Source organism: Triturus cristatus, chromosome 8 (genome assembly GCF_964204655.1).
Source record: "Triturus cristatus chromosome 8, aTriCri1.1, whole genome shotgun sequence".
In the NCBI taxonomy this organism is placed as follows: domain Eukaryota; kingdom Metazoa; phylum Chordata; class Amphibia; order Caudata; family Salamandridae; genus Triturus; species Triturus cristatus.
The window spans coordinates 294,710,857-294,728,084 of record NC_140591.1 but is presented as its reverse complement, the minus strand read 5'-3'; the positions used below and the strand labels follow the sequence as shown (position 1 = coordinate 294,728,084).

Below are 17,228 nucleotides of genomic sequence, written 5' to 3'. Positions count from 1 at the left end.
TAGTATTTTTGGGCATTTGCCAATGAACAAAGAGCTGAATCCAGCTAAAGAAGCTAACACTTTTGGTGAAATTTGTATTGAAGAGAAGGGATTAACATTAGATTACATTTTTAAGAATAATTTAACTTGCAGTTTGAGAGAAGAGGAAAAAGCTTTCCTGGATATGGTAGAGGAAAGGAGATTGAACATGCATGAGAAAGCAGGGAAATATAAAGTGAGTGAGACAATTTGGGACATTGAAATGGGAAAAGAATTGAGAAATGGGGTTAGTCCAACTTTAGCTCTAGATGTACCACAGAAGGGTAAGCTATGCATTACAAGGAGGAAATCCCAATGTGATACATATTTTGTTGGGACTAGTGAGTGCCATGATACATACTTCATTGCAACAGGTTGGGGTTTCAGAGGTGGAGAAGATACAGTTTTTCCAGGAGTGTATTATGTTTGTGGGAACAAGGCTTATTACAAGTTGCCTGACCATTGGTATGGCACGTGTTATGTGGGCCTGGTCTTTCCAAAGATTTTCCATATAGATAAAATAAGAGATGTAGAACATATTAATTTACTAATGCGTTTCAAGAGAGAAACTTGGTCTGAAATAGTGGGTGATATTTTTGCTGTTTTAATTCCAGCAGTGGGAATTTCTTTAAATGCCTATGGAATTCGGAAACTGTCAACAGTGGTGGATCGCTTATCGACAAATACCGCTGGAGGGTTTCTTTTAGTGAATACGGAATTAAGTGCCGTACGTGCCATGTCAATGCAAAATCGACTTGCCCTTGATATTTTATTGGCCAAGGAGGGTGGAGTTTGTGGAATGCTGAAAGTTCAACATTGTTGTACTTACATTCCAGACGAAAGCAAAGACCTGAAGGTCTATATCAAAAATATTACTGATTTGCATGAAGAATTAGTACCACTTGAAGCTGAGAGTTTATGGACTAAAATAGCTAATAAGGTGATAGCTGTTAAAGATTTTATTGCAAAAATAGGTAGTACTATTATAGGTAGAATATTGTTTCCTTTAACTTGTATAATTATTGCTTTATTGATACTGAGATTAGTGTGTGTGTGTTGTAAAAACAGGGGAGGGAAGAAGAAATTGAATAAAGAAAAGAAAAACAAAAGGTTGAAAAGAGAACCACAAGAAATTGAATTAGAAGAATTGAGGGAGAGTGTTTATTTAGAAACAAAGAGGGATGATGAAAGAGTGACTGGTGTGTAGTGTTGTGTAAGGAGGAAAAGACATTTCCGATTTCTCCTAAAATGGGACTAAATTTTCACACATTTTTTTGGGGGTTTATTTGGTGATAAAATCACCAAAGGGGGGATTGCTAGAGCAGAGTTTTCAGTTTGAAAATTAACTGGGTTTTGAAGCTCTGGCATGTCTATTTGTTATATTAATTTATTAATTATTAATTATTTGTCTTGTGTAAGTGTTTATACTAATCAACTCGTTTGTTTTAACAAGAGAGAATTACACGTGGGAACGCATAAGTGTGCTGTTTAATAATAATGTGCGTGTTTACATGTTTAAAGATTGCTGTGTGTTGTTTTATTTTAAGCACAAAACGCTTTTCGAATTAATGCTTTCCTATGTTGCAAGAGCTAGATAATTGCATACACATAAGGGTATTAGTGGGGTTAACACTGTTCAATAACTATGCTGTGGTAACGTTGTTTTTGTTTCTTTTAATTAAGATGGTCTATTGTGGCCTATTGTGGCCTAAATAAAGATGGCCGATATGTAAAGCCTGGCCTCGAGTAGAAAACTGTGATGAGAGAGAGCCTTGCTGAATATGGTCCTGAAGTCAGCTGACCACAGTCCTTGCTTTGCCTGGTTAAAACTTTCCGTGAGGACAGCAGCAGTTTTGGGCGATCTCCAAATGAAATGAAGCGTCCTTGGCAGCTTTGGGAAACAAAGGAGCTTTAAAGAAAGACTCTGAATTATGATCTCATTGCCGAGGAGACGTGGAAACTACAAGATACAAATGTATTTTTTGGTTCCTGTTCCGTTATGTTTATTTTGTGATTTTTCCTGAGCGGAGATTTTCAAATGTAGCGATGCTACATCCTTTCCTTCTCGCTTTGCTCAGAGGTTTGACGGAAGAAGTCAATACAAATTATATTTTTCTTTGTTTGATTTACTATAAGAATTGCTAGCCTAGAGAGGGTTTTTGCCACTTGCCATTTGCCTTTGCCGCGTTCCGAATCTGCGTTGGTGAAGATTGTTGCTGAGAGGACTTCGTCTTGAGAGACTTTACCGAGAGACTTGTCCTGACCCGTTCTGACATTTAGCTAGAATAGGTAACTATGAGAAAAATGATTTATTCTGATTGATTTCTTTGACTAATTTTAGATAAAGCAATATAATTTTGAATATGGTGTTGGTAATTATTTCTTGTCAATTATTGAGTATCCTATTTTGATTATTATTGTATAGATTGTTTAGATTATGTTTAAGGACAGTCTCAATAACTAGATCTTATCGACCCCGATATAGATGCAGGGTGTTTAGGAATTTTTCTTTCCACAGGTTATTGCTGATAGAGTATTTGAGCGTATGTTAGTGAAATGGGCCCTAGTGTATGAAGAATGTATGTGCGTGTAACTGTGAGATTACTCTATTCGTGGAAGTAGGGATATTATATACACCCTGATCTCTATCAGACTCACGTCTGAGCATACCCTGCCAACTTATGGCAAACAAAGTGGTACAAAGGTGTCAGAGAAACAGAGGTGCCCCACACGAGGCAAACACGGGAGCCTTCTCTGATGGAAAAGTCTTCTGTGGCATCCGTTTCCTTCTCACCTGGCCTAAAATTAGTGGTGTACATTTCGCACGAGGATAGGCAGAGTCGGCAGTGGCAATACCGCAACAGAACATCCTTCTCAGTGGGAGATAGGAGTGCTCTGGGAACTACCAGTCAGTCAAGCTTTAGCAAATCAAAGGCGACCATGGCATAACCAGAGCCACAGCAGGCTAAATATAGAAAGTGGGGAGGAGTGTGAGTGGAGGAGCTCACAAGAGACCATGAACCCCTAGTGGTGAAAGATAGACCCAAAACCTCCAGGTGCTGTCGGTGCCCACAAGGACAACTACATGCACCAGATCATGATCCTGAAGCAAGGCTTGTAGGGGTGACACCTAGGAGTGGATATACTACCGGAAGAAACTAGTGTTAGATTGTGCATACCTATGACCTCTTTAAACGTTTTTATCCTTAATGCCCAACCACATCTGCTCAAGGAATCACAGTGTCTGAGGGAAAGAGATGCAAAGAGACATGATTTCAGCCATGTGTAGGTAGGCACAGTAAGGACCATCCTTAGACACCTTGGGACTCACACATGGAGAGAATGCCCTTTGAGTAGACTTGGCGTCAAAGACATAAAATAATGAAAATGCAGTGAGGGCTGTGGAAAGGAATCTAGAGAACATAAAGGGCAGATTTAAAAGAATTTAGCATGAAAAGGAGCATGAGAAGGGAGAGTGCTGACTTTGGACCTGGGAGTATCAGTTGGGTGACGCGGACAGCCCTTGTTTAGAGTCAGTTCAATTGAGGTCTTCACAATGTTGAATGTTAAAATTTATTAACTGGATAACCTGTGAAGAGCATCCCAAAGGTGACTTGTTTGGGCAAGAAAACGTGTCAGTGTAGCAGGAGGTGAGTGGTGCATTTCAGCTACAGCTCAAAGCTCAGAGACGACAACAATGGAGGAGGCACCATGATCGTTATTTAGAATTTGAAGGTTTTATTTGAGAAGAAATAAGTGAAACTGAGTTAAAATCGGCTCCGGCTCATCCATGGCTTAAGCCCTGAATCTCTAGCCACAAAGAATGGTCTTATGGAGGTGCAGAAACAAATGGCGGCAAAGGGCACCATTGAGCCACTGAGCGCCATCTAAACAGTATTCAACTGTTTTAAGACCCCCAGCACTCGGCGACATCTATTTTGTCAAAATTGAGGCTGTTGTTTCGCCCAAATTGGTTGTCACCAAATCGGTTAACACCCTGGGGATCACGTACCGACTTTCCCCGCCCCCGGAAACCTTTCAACCCTTGCCACCAGATTCCCCGCCATCGGCCTTGCATTAATTTGCTTTCATAAAGGTTGTCTGTTGTTGGTCATTGCTCCCAACACACCTTCCGCATCCTCTGTGTTTTTCTCAATCGCGCTTGGAAATTAAAAACCACGACTGAGATAGGCACACATGTTGTTCAGGCACTTATCGTCTGTCCTGATAATGATCCCACTATTCGTGTAAACGGGATTGAAATGTTGTCTACCTCTGTAAACAGCGTGCACACAAATTATTTCTTTAAACCTGTGTCACGGCTGGGCTTATTATTACGCTTGTTTCATCCTTTACATTTTCAAACAAGCTTTTTGTTTTGTTTTGCCTGAATGTTTTGTTCTTCTGTTCACATGTCACCAAGTCTTCACAAACGACCTCACCTTTATGTCTCTGGCTACAGGACTGTATCCCACTGTGTATTTTCTTGTGCTTTGATAACTAAGAAAAAATTGGATTAAATCCCACTATCAGGCGGGATAGTCAATATATAGAATTGATTCCGTTCTATATTTATTTAACTTTATTGACCTCTGACAAGGACCGTTGTCCATGATAAAAAAAGGCAAAGGGCATTATGGCATTTGTGAGCTTTCCCAAATGGGCGAAGGTCGAGTTTCTGGGAAAGTGATACATGTTTAAACAAGTGGACCCTGCCAGGGGCTTCCTTGGTTAATTGCTAAAATTGTATCTTTACTGGAGGCTGAGTTAAAGACGGCAGAGCAGAAGCTCATTGTCTCCTATGGTATTATTGGTGGTGACACTCTCAGTCCAGTTAAAAAATAAAATAAGCATGTGTTTACAGATACCTAAGTGATTGGATTTGCTTCCTACGCCTTTGGGCAACATTCTCCAAACTAGAGGCACCAGTTCAAGAACAGTGACACTGTTGAAAGCAGGTCAACTTGTCATGGTTGGGCAGGGAAAGGGTTCCCAATGACCTGGCATTCAAGAAAGATGCCACATCACACAGGACACCCCTTGCCCATTTCCTGCTGACGCGATAACCCATACGCACTTACTTGCCTCTTCCTATAGGGTACATACAGCTTGAATATACAATCCAGGGCTACTATTGACACAGGCCAATACTTACAGGCTCACTATCTCTCAGATGCAATTCAAAATCCATGCTAGGCTAAATGTGGTGGTTTATCTCTAATCCTATATACGTCTTTGAGTTCAGGGCAGATATGCTTAAGACCTGGACTTCCTCCTGAGGGCTCCTCATCTTTTCCTTACAGGCAAGATATGGGAGGAAGGAGGACTCTTCCTGAGAACAAGGACAGAGGATTTGTGCTGGAGACCTGAACTCCCTTCGGATATTTCCTCATCTTTGCCCTACAGTTCTCTAAGATTAACTTGCCAAGTCTCGACATTTCTATATCCTGAGTAAAGAAACGTATAGTGACCAGGGACTGGAGGGACCCTATAGTAAGGGAATTCTGGACTCTATATATCAAGCCACAGCTTGCCGTGGAGCCATGCGAACAGAAAATGCATCCTCTATGCACGGGTGACGTCATGAGGAAATAAAATACTAAGAAAATGCTGGTGAGTCTTCATGAGGAATTAAAAGACGAAGAGACACCTATTGAGGTTTTAGGAGGAAATAATGCACAGAGAAAAGAACTGCGAAGGACTACCTATGGTCTGGGTACTGCGGTCTTTGTTTTTAGAATATGTTGACCCTTAAATAAAACCACTGATCTAAAAACAGCCTTATTTTTCACAGTCACACAAAAAAATACACAGTAATTCACTATCCACTCTACATCACTTTCACAGTCTGACCACAGAAGATTTCTCTTACTTTTCTTGTTCTCATTTTCTCTAGATGAACCTATGGAACTATTTACGTGAGCTTGCAACTCAAACCACAAGACATAACAACTCTGACAACTTGCATAGCCTACCATTTGTCCATAAACAACTCTCAAGGAATTAGATTACAAGACTCTGAACTCCAACACAAACAAGCCTTGGCGTCCCCTCCATTATATACTTACCTTTCCCAATGATTTAATGACTTTCCCCTAGATAACTCCCCACCCAAATAATTGCTTCCATGCTGTCTACAGACTCACTATCATACCCACATGTTATTGCATTCTATGCTGAACAAATAAAAGCAAAGCTACTCGGGACATTACCAACATTTACTATACGAAAGTGGGTTTCTGTGCAGTAACCCCCCCTATTTTTGCCAGATTTCTGATACACGTTGACTTGATGTTGCCTGGGTCCCTGCCAATCAGGTTCCCAGGACCTGTGTACTTTCTCAAAACTACATTTGTACCCACAATTAGCACCTCTCTGGCCACATGTAAGTCCCTTGTAAAAGGTACCATGGGTACCAAAGGCACTGTGGCCAGGGAAGGCCTCTAAGGGCTGCAGCACACATTGTGCCACCCTTAGAGGTCCTGTACCTTAACACACACACACTGCCATTGCAGGCTACATGCTTGGGTGCAGGGAAAAGTGAAGAGTTGACATGGCACACATACCTGTGTGCCATGCCTGCAACCTGTTGCCTATGGTATAGGTAAGTCACCCCTCTAGCTGGGTGCACAATACCCCTGGTGAGGGTACAATTGCATGAGCACTGAACCCCTACAGTGTCTAAGTCCATTCTTAAACATTGTAAGTGCAGTAAAGCCATAAAGAGTATATGGTCTGAGATTTTGCCTTTACAAACTCCACAGCACTATAGTGGCTTTTACTGACTTCTGGGAACTTTGGTATCAAACTTCTCAGCACATTAAACACACGCTGATGCCAGTGTGGGATTTATTGTACAATGCACTCAGAGGACATCTTAGAGATGCCCCCTGAAAAACAACCAGCCTCTGGTGGGTTACCAGACTTGTAAACACCAGCCTGACACCACAAGACACTTTTGTCGACCCCTGAGGTGGGAGCCTTAGCTCCGTAGGCCCAGAAAAAAAGCCTTTCCTGGGCAGAGGTGTTCACACTTCCCCCAGGCCAGGAAGAGCCATCTGAGGCAGAGGAGTCTCAAAGGCCTTGCCACCTTTGCAACAACACCCCAGCCTCTCCTGCTATTAGGGACTGGCCCTAATAGCAGGACCTTTTCAGCAGGAAGACAAGTGGGAAAAATTAGAACAGCCCAGAAGGTGTGCCCACCTCTGCCAATCTCACCCCTCCGGTGAGGAAGGCGAGGTGAAGCCCACCCTTCAGTGCCAGCCATTTTGCAGATGGCAGGCACTTCCCATTCAGGATTAGGGATTGTGTCCTCTCCCCCACGTGGGGTGAGCACACCAAAGTTCTAGTCACCCTAAGGTCAGTAGCCCATTAGCTACTACCTTGAAACCCCTAAAACTGCCCCCCTAAATACAGTATTTAGGGGGAAGCTCTGAACACAGAAGGCAGATTTGAGGAAGAAAGAATAAGGATCGAAGAGCCATGCTGACCCAGGAAGAAGAGGACACCTACTGCTTTGGTCCCAGTACTACAGGCCTGTCCCGACTCCGACCTGCCTACAGCAAAGAAACCAGAGGGTCTAGCAGCCAGTAGACCCCCAGAGCCCAGAGGACCTGCCCTGCACTCACCTTACAGACTCTGTCTCCTGTTAGCACCGGATTTGCTCAAGCAAAGACTTCAAGACCAGAATCCGGATTTAGGTGACTCAGCGATTCTGCACCACTCTGCACCCGATGGCCACAGCCCGAGTTCGAGTGCCCTGACACCATGAGAAGGTGTCCCCAGCAATCCTGACCTAGGATCTGGTGATCCCCAACCTCTCCCAAGCCTCAAGAAGACGCCTACAGCCTCAACTTGAGAGTCCCCCGACCGGAGCTGGCAAGAAAACCCGATTCTAGAGGACACCCTGCACCAGATGCCCGTGGCCTTGGGTGGCCCAACCAAAGCTGTCCAGGCATCACCCAAGATCTCAGCTTACCTCTCCAGTCAGTGGTCGCCTTCAGGAAGTCTCCCTGCCCGAGCCTGCAGCAACTTTACAGAACGAAAGGTCTCTATTGAGAATCACAAGGCTCGACGTCCTTTTTGTAACCTGCACCCGGCCGCCCCAGTGCCGCTGGTGGAGCTGCTCCTGTGCTCGTTGTTGGCCCTGAAGTTCTGACCTTAACCCCAGCTTTGCTCCCACACCCGAGTGGCCTGCTCATCAGCAGTCCCTATCCGAAGGCCCCCTTAGCCCCTTTGGCTAACATTGGGCCCCTGCACTCTGCACCTGGGCGCCCCAGTGCCGCTGGTGGTGCAACTGGGGTGCCCATCTAGACCTAGGGGAACCTTGGTCCTAACCCTCAAAACTCCCACCCGTAAGTTGTGTACTCACTTGAGAAAAAGCTAATACTTTTTCTCCCATAGGAAGCCCTGTTGAGAGATTTCGGGCCTAAAATGTTCTAAGTATTGAACTGACGTTTGTCTGGAGAAAAAATAACTAAACTGCAAAGTGTAAAAAGTCTTATGTACCGTGTATTGTAAGAACTCTAGGTGTGGTATCTAGGCATACCACCCCCAGTACTGAAAGTAATTCAAAAGTAACTAAAAGGTATTCTAAAATGATTACTGTGTAATTCAAACTGTATTTTAAAGGGATACAAACCTGTAATAACTGCAAATCCATCCTTAATTGCATTTCTATGTACAAGTTTACAATTGAAAGTATATTTTACCTACCTCTTCCAAGTCTTGCTTGGTTCTAGAAATAAAATACAAGTATACCTTTTTTATACTTACCCAATTGGTCTGGATTCTGTCTCTGAGTGTGTGCCATCAGTCTTGATTGAGTGAATACAATAAATGCTTAACACACCCTTTGGATAAGCCTAACTGATCGCCCACACTACAGCAAAGAGAGCTGTTAGTACTTACCTAATTTAGCCTCTGCTATACCTCTGGGGACTCACTGCACACTATACCTCACTTTGGTATAGTATATACAGAGCCAGCTTCCTACATTTATTATTTGTTTTTCCTGCAAGCCATGAATATGGCCTATTGTACTATACAGCTTGGAAATCCCTGTCCAAATGTAACAGGTTTCACAATGAAAACACCCTCCTAGGAAAATCTTTTGGACCTTGGTTTGTCACTCTTCTGTTTAGGGCTTCCCCCCTCAATCATTTTAATTTTTAAGACATACACATCATTACTCCAAATGTATTCTTGGCAGGTTGAATGAGATGATTGTATGAATGCTTTGTATGCCAGGCTATGTTTTCAACTAAACCTGCTTGAACATAAATGCCTTGTATTTTCAAAATGTTTGTGCACGTAATAACTTAATGTGTGAACATCTTGCCCATCTAGGAAGCTACAAAGGCATCTATCGGTGCCTTCGAGCTGGCCTATTCTACTTGTTAGCAGCATGACCCTTTAATATTTTATAGATTGTGATCTTACAGATTGAGATTCATGTCATACCCTAGTGCTCCTAACTAATAACTAAAATAAATATTAGCAATAATGATCCCTATGACCACAATTAATGCAGTAAGTATGATCTATAATCCTATGATCATAAATGGTTTCTACAAAGCACAAACATATAAAGCATCATTCCTTATACTTCATCGAAATCTCACATGAGCCTGCACACAATTAGAAATGGGGGAGAAGCCCTGCATGTTCACTGAGTCAGTGTTTTCCTAAATGCTTTCATATTTCCCAGATGAATATATTAATTTACAACGTAGTTTGGGGTGGTTTTACACCACTATACAATCACAACAAGGTTGTTACAACGACCGCGTTGTGACCACCCATGGTCTTTAGTCTTTGTTAAAAAGTAGGAGAATGATGAAGGAGGAGCTCCAAAGGTGAGTGTCAAACCTGTCGGCCTTAGGGTGGTTTCCCCCAAAAACTATTTGCTTGCTTACATCCTCTTTTTGCTGGTTCTTTTTGTTTGCCTTTGGACTCTGAGCACTTTACCATTGCTGACCAGTGATGAAGTGCATGTGCATCTCCCCTAAACATGGTTACATTTGTTATATCCACAAATGGGATATTTAATTTATCTGCAAATCCCTAGTAGAGTGCACTACCTGTGCCCAGGGCCCGTATAATAAATGCTATTGGAGGGCCTGCAGCACGGATTGTGCCACCCACAGAAGTAGTCCTTTAAACCTGTCTCGGGCCTCCTACTGCAGTCTGTGTGTGCCATTTCAACTTGGCATTTAAAACCCTTTGCCAAGACTTAAAACTCCACTTTTATTACACATAAGTCACCCCTAAGGTAGGCCATAGGTAGACAATATGGTGGGGTGCTGAGTAAGTAAAGGTAGGACATGTACTTTTAAGTTTTGAATCTCCTGGTAGTGAAAAACATCTACATTCGTTTTTCACTACTGTAAAGCCTACTCCTCACATGGGTTATCATTTGGAATTCTTTATTACACTTTTAAGAGTAGCTCTGTCATGTTTTATATCTTACAAATGGTAATGATAAATCCTCTTAGCTGGTAAAGTGGGATTTGACATTATAATAGTCACTCTTAGAAAGTGGACATTGCTCTGCTCTAAAGCTCTGAGGGCCTGCAGCCTGTCATCAATACCCATGTGGGGTGGTTGACAGCTTGACTTTGTGCATTCCCTCTAGACAGCCACAAACAAAGGAAGGTTAGGTGTGTCCAAGTGCCCATTTGCATCCTGATGGCTCACCCTGGGCAGGATGGAAGGAGCTGACTATTACACCTGAATAGGTAGTATCCTGTCCCCACACAAAGGGTTGATTACCCCACCTGTAGTGAGTCTGGAGCCAAGGCTAGGAAGAAAGGGCTTCTGTGCACTTCAAAGACCCTTCTTTGAAATTATCCCCCACTTCAGAGGCACAGCTGGGTATGAGTACTGGGTCTCTGACCCCACCAAATCAGACACTTCTGGACCTGTAAAGAACCTCTGTCAGAAGAACTGCTGTGCTGCTACAAGGATTGTCACTCTTCTGGACCGCTGCTCTTTGCTTTTCTGCTGTGCTGCCTGTTGCCCTCTGGTCCTGCTGAGGGAGAGCAGGACTCTGCCTTGAACCCCAAATGATCTCCAAGGCTTGCTGGCTTGCCTCCTGTTGCTTGAGACACATGGATATCAAAGTCCCATCACCTGCTCCTGAGCCTGGTCCATTGGAAGTGGACTCGGGTGCTTGCTCCAGTAAAATAGACATCTCTAGTCTGCGTTTAGCAGAACTGGTGCATCAACCCTGTTGCGGAAGCAGAAACGGTACATCGCAGTCGGAACCAGCGCTTTGCCTTAAAGAAACAGTGCATTAAAACCAATGCATTGTCGCAGATGCAGTGTGGGAATATTGGTGTTTCACCTTGAGTGCATGGAGAAACCTGGTGCATCATCTATGGACTCAATGCCTCCTGGCTCGGAGCATCGGCTTCAGAACAAGCGCATTGCCACCACTGCATGAAGAAAATTGATGCATCTCATCGACTGCGGGATCAACACTGATATATCACTCAGCTGCACTACACACCTTTCTATTGCGACCTGGATCAAGGTACTTTATATAGCGGGCCTGTGCCGCTCCTGTATCCGGCCCACACTCCATTGCGGTCAGCCTGAACTCTGGACTTTGCCCCAGTTCAGCATGACCAGATAACCCCCATAGGCGTTTATTGCTTCTAAGCGCTATTTTTACATTTAATATTTAAACATTCAAATCTAAACTTATACTCATTAGATTTTTGTCATTTCGGTCTTGGTTTATTCATAAAAATCATATCTATTGTTCTAACCTGGTGTGGAGTCTTTATGTTGTGTTTTCATTGTGTTACTGTGTCTTGTGTTGCACAAATATTTTACGCATTGACTCTTAAGTTAAGCCTGCCTGCTCCGCGCCAAGCTACCAGAGGGTGAACATAGGTTCATTTATGGTGTGCATCTGTATTACCCTGTCTAGGATTGTGATTCCTGCTTGAACAGGATGCACACCTCTGCCAACTAAGAACCCAATTTATAACAGTGAGGGATGTGGATGAGGTCTCAGGTCGTGGCTGTGCATGTAGGAGTCAAGTGGTAGGAGGCCCTGCAAGGGTGAAGGACATGACATTCGTAAAATCAGACATAGGACTTTGGAAATAAGTAGAACACTTACCGCCCTAGAAAACACTTCTAACACTTTACTATAAAGACTTCTTGCAATGGAGAGAAGCAAAACCTCAAAATGTCTTCGATGTAAGTAGAAACTATCTTCCAGAGACTATGGGTGTGTAAAAATGTATTGTTGTTCAGGAGAGAGATATGACAGCATTGTGGGGAGAGAAGCAGACCCCAAACACATCTAAAAGTGGAATGGAATAAATACAAACTTGCAGGCCGAAGGATAGAGAGGAGAGTGGCTTAAAGGCAAGGTGTTGGTAAGAAGGAAGACATAAAACCATACACCAATAAGCCTAAGAATGTAACTTTTTCTACCAGGAATTGATGGTGAAGAGGATTGATTCCTACATTTTTGACTGATGAGGGCTGAGAGAATCTTTGAGATATAAGAGAATATACTGTTATCAGCTGTTAATTGTGATGTGCATAAATTGGCAATAACAAAAAAACTCTTCCAAGTGGCATATGCACAATTTACACCTAGGGGAAATACAGCAAACAGAACAACTATAAACATACAACACATCTCTACTTAAGTTTGTTGCGCGTTTCCTGAAAAATGTTTTTTTAACTCAGCGACATAGAGAATCGTTCAACCCTATCAATCAGTGTTTTAGCACCAGTCGATCAGAATGAGCTGGTACTACATTCTACCATCAGCTCCTTAAATTAAAAGGACTATAAACCTGGATTATGAAACTATTATATGCAGTCTAAGCAAAAAAAGAATACCAATGTCAGAAAACATATTTAGTAGGAGCCCTACATTACAAAGTTGAATATTAACTATTACTTACTGGTGCCAAACTTGATAATATTCAGAGATGTGTTGAGATACAACACATCCAGTGCACGTAGTGCAATCGTCTTAGCCTGCTGAAAGACTGAGCTCATAGAATTGGAGCAATCTAAACAGATGATGACTTCATTGAATTCTTCTTCTTCTTCAGATTCAGTATTGAAATCTGGTTGAAATACAAGCATGCAGGCCTGCAATGAAAACCACTCTGTTAAAGTTGATTAAACAAGATCAAATCAGTACATTTCATTGGTCATTAAAACAGAAACTCAAACTACTCATATAATTCTGCTACTGGCACAGCATTTTGTAAATACTATCATGTAAATAAACATTTTGCTAAATTGTGCTGGACCATTCTAAGCTGTAGGAGACACAACAAGCTTCTACAGTATTACATTAACTTTTAAAAAGCACTTTCTCTGTCAGATCCAGAAATGCAACTGTTTTGGTGGAAAGGTCGACAATGACAGAACAGACATTTTGGTATATTTAAAGAATTAACATCAAATGTTACAAGTAGAACACTGTGTTCCATCTGCTTATAACTTTTTAGGTCTCGCCTAGGCAGTGCTTGCACTGTCTCGTTGAGACATGCAGTATACACTATAGTGTATGTAAGCTCCGCCCACTCTCCACCCATCATTTTCATTGGCTGGTGTCTTAAATAGTGGCTTCTGATTGGTTGTAGACTTGTTAGTCCCTCCTTATGATGGACATGTCCTCATTTGTGTCCTTCCACGGCTATTGGCCCCTTTACTGCACAGACTACTTTCTTCCGATGCCTTCTCACAACCCTATTGCCAATGCTTGTTTAATTTGTCTCTCCCTACAATGCTTGTTTTATTTGTCTCGCCCCACTCTCATCTGAGATCTCTGTTTAACCAGCAACCAGCCCAAGCTTTAATTATTTATGATTAATACAGCCCACCGAGGACCTTCTTTTAATTATTTATTTTTAATTATTTATAATTAATACAGCCCAAGGCAGGATCGAACTCTCCTCTCCAGCTTCAACGTCGGCAGCCTTATATGTTACGCCACCTCTCTTCGTTTCAAGACAATCCCCTGAAAGAGAGTTTAGCTTTGTTTCCGTTGCGTGCATTTCACAGTGCCCCGGGGGCACAAGCAGGGACCTACTACAGTGCTTCTCTATGAGAATGCACTTTGCGGTCCCCCCGGGGCACAAGCAGGCATCCACTTCAGCATGCCTAAGCAAGCGTGTGATGTGAGTGGATGCGTGTGTGTGCGTCAGTGTTGCCAGTTTGGGCTAGATCACACACAATTGGGATAGATTTTTCCCAATTGTGCGGTAAAAATTTGGTTTGTGCAGGTTGCTATATTTTGGGCTACTTTATAAATTATTTTGTGCTATTTTTTACTTTTTGTGCTAGAAATCTGTTACTACTAGTATCAGTCCTTCATCTATTTTAATTGTTCTTCTTTCACCGTCATTGCCTGCACGGGAGTCGAGGACAGCAGAGATAAACTTTAAAGGTATATTCCCAGGGAGAGAGAAATGGCTTCTCGGTAATATGGGAATTGATTTTGAGGGGGAGGGCGTGGTCGCCCTCCATGACCCTTTTCATTACCTATGCTCATTTTCTGCACAATCAGCGAACCACCAGACTAAACAAGCCTGATAGAGTTAAGCTGCTGTGCATTAATCTTTTGACATACATATTTCCAAATGAGCAATTCCTGCCAAAGGTCAGAGAAAATCGATCCCCCTTTTAAATAGAGGCATGTGTAACAGTAGTGCTCAGTTTCAGTTATCTGCAAAAAGGGAGAATTGTTGCACAAGCTAGTCAACTTTTATCTGAGAAAAGAAGCTTTAAAACTTACTAAATGTCTGTGTTGAAAATCGCTAAATGTGCATGTTCGTAACAGTTTCGAAAGAAATCAATGACCGATTTCCGAATGACCTTGTTGCACCGCTCATATTTCATAGCACCGCTCATGGAAGGCTCAGCAGGTAAGGAAAGGATGGACTAGTGTAGACAAAGGACTAAGAATTCCCAGGCATGCAAATGCGTGTTCAGAAGCTTGGCACTGTTTGACGGTCATGGTCATCGCATACAAAGGCGTTACAGATAGAACTTAGGCTATAGACATATGACATTAGCACATGCTCGCGACTTAGAAGGTCAGGAAAACACGCAACTCATCAACTGCACTCCGTGTTAAAATCTGGTGGCCCTCTTAAACTAGCCAGGCGCGGTTATGTTATAGTGAATAATCGACGGCTCATTCAGAATCGAAAAGTTGGAGTAATGTATAGAATACTGAATGAATGATAAAGAAACAGATTAATTGAATTATAAAATGCATTTTACACATTTTAAACGCAATTATAAAACATCAGTACAAAACTTAACCTTAGTCTACCAAAACGTACACAATAGGTTTAAGATAGCATCCTAATGCACACATTTTATTTTTCTCACAATGACAGTAAAGACTCCCATATTCAGAAGAAAACATTCGGTTTCGATATGGCACACTTGCGGTGTGCTGACCCGGCAGCAGTATCCTTGCCGTGATGTTAGTGCTGCTCGAGCTGTTACTGATGGTCTGCGACTCCTGACAGTGCGAGTGTCACTGCTACCACTGCACACTGTGCGGGTAGTAGTATCATGGTTTTCTTTGCTTGCCTGCCTCCTTGCTATCCATCACATGTCCCTGTGTCTGCTTGGAGTTACCTGGGCGCCCTCGGTGTCCGGAGCATGGCACCTGCCTAGTGCATACAATGGGGCGCTATTTTTGTGCCATCACCTGTCCATAGAAAAATATTTTTGTCCTGTGCTGGCCTTTGAATTACACCTGTTCCGAACATGGAACAGCTTACCCCAAACACTAGGCGTGCCCCATCATACCTGTTGTTCAGTAAGTGTATGAAGAGGCCTCTCTTCAAGACCACTGAACTGTATTTCTGACGACTGGGTCAGCATTTTGTTGGTTTAGAGTCCATGCACCTGATGCACTAAGAGGTCGTCTCCAACTGCATATAAGGCATTATTTGTGTTTTTTCCTGCCTGCAACCATCAGGTTTTTCATGGGGATCAAGGACAGGTAGATCAACGTTGGGACACTTTCCCTTAGTGGGCTAATTTGCCTTCCTAAAGTTCCTCTACCGTAGACGTGGCGGTGTTGTGGTACTGCTGAGCAGGACAGGGTTTTTGACTGTGGAACTGGTTTAGGTCCCCCCTACTTTAAATGAAGCAGTGCAGTGCTTAATATGTAAAATAATAAGTGCCAGGCACGAACCAGGAGGCCACTGCAACTTGCAGCACCCATCGCCCCCATCTTTCTTGCCAGCAAGTGAGACAGTTCAGATGATTGAAATCTCTGTTTAATATATTGTTTCTCTGCAGCCTCGCACGGAAACAGGTGTCCGATCTAGGCTGTGGGCTGTGCCATGCTACTACTAAGTGTGGGTGACATTATACTGTTCACAAGAAAGTGTCACTCATAATCGCTGAATGTCACTCATAATTTCACTGAAATTATGAAAATGTCACACATAAGCAATCTGAAACCTTGGCAGCTACGTGGCAGCCTGCTGCAACACCAATCCCGATGCTTTTCAGCTCTGCTTGAAGCATTGATCACGGTAGAAATTAAATGAGTGTGGAGTCAAGTAAAGATTGCGGAATGAAATCTTTTCAGACTTAGCAAGAGCATACATTCTGCGCAGACCACTGCTGTAAAATGGTCTGACCACAAATCTCCATTTACCACGTGCTTGACGCTGTCCCTGCCCCGCCTTCGTTAAAGAAGCAATATTGGGCTACTTTTTGGTTGGCGTTGGGCTAGCGAATGCTGAAAAAATCTGGCAACACTGGTGTGCGTGCGCACGAGAGGCTGTCGGAGTGGAGGGATGGCGAATTTCACCACCTCAGTGCTGAAGCGCTACATTGTTACAATTGCGGCCTCACTCAGCCGCCTGCCAGCATTAATTAAATTATTACTGGACTGCCCTGGCGCTGCACGCCAGGCTGTCTGAGTCAGTCACTGACTACGCTTTCCTGGGCCTTCTCCCTAACTACCCCCATCCCTCTCCCTAGCTACCGGCCGGAGGTTGCCCATGGATTCCGATCATTGTCCACGATTGTTCCGATTCAAGCTGCAGGCGGTACGGCGGGTCAAGGTGTGTAGGGCCAATGTGGGGTAGCAGGCCTTGGGGTGGGTTTGCCTTTATTGCTGGTGGCGGTTTTTGGCACAAGAACGACCTGCTTCATCGCGACAGGGCTTGGTATTGTGTAACGTGCTA

General features: G+C 43.2%; 1 protein-coding gene across 8 annotated transcripts in view; it reads right to left on the bottom strand.

Annotated features, from left to right (window-relative positions):
- The window catches only part of PARP4 (poly(ADP-ribose) polymerase family member 4), a 2,159,601-nt gene that overhangs the window by 1,123,205 nt on the left and 1,019,168 nt on the right, over positions 1–17,228 (bottom strand). For all 8 annotated transcript variants that reach the window (XM_085621544.1, XM_085621545.1, XM_085621546.1 and 5 more), the window contains exon 23: positions 12,954–13,146. In XM_085621544.1, the coding sequence (XP_085477670.1) occupies positions 12,954–13,146 (193 nt within the window). The remainder of the gene's footprint in view (positions 1–12,953; positions 13,147–17,228) is intronic.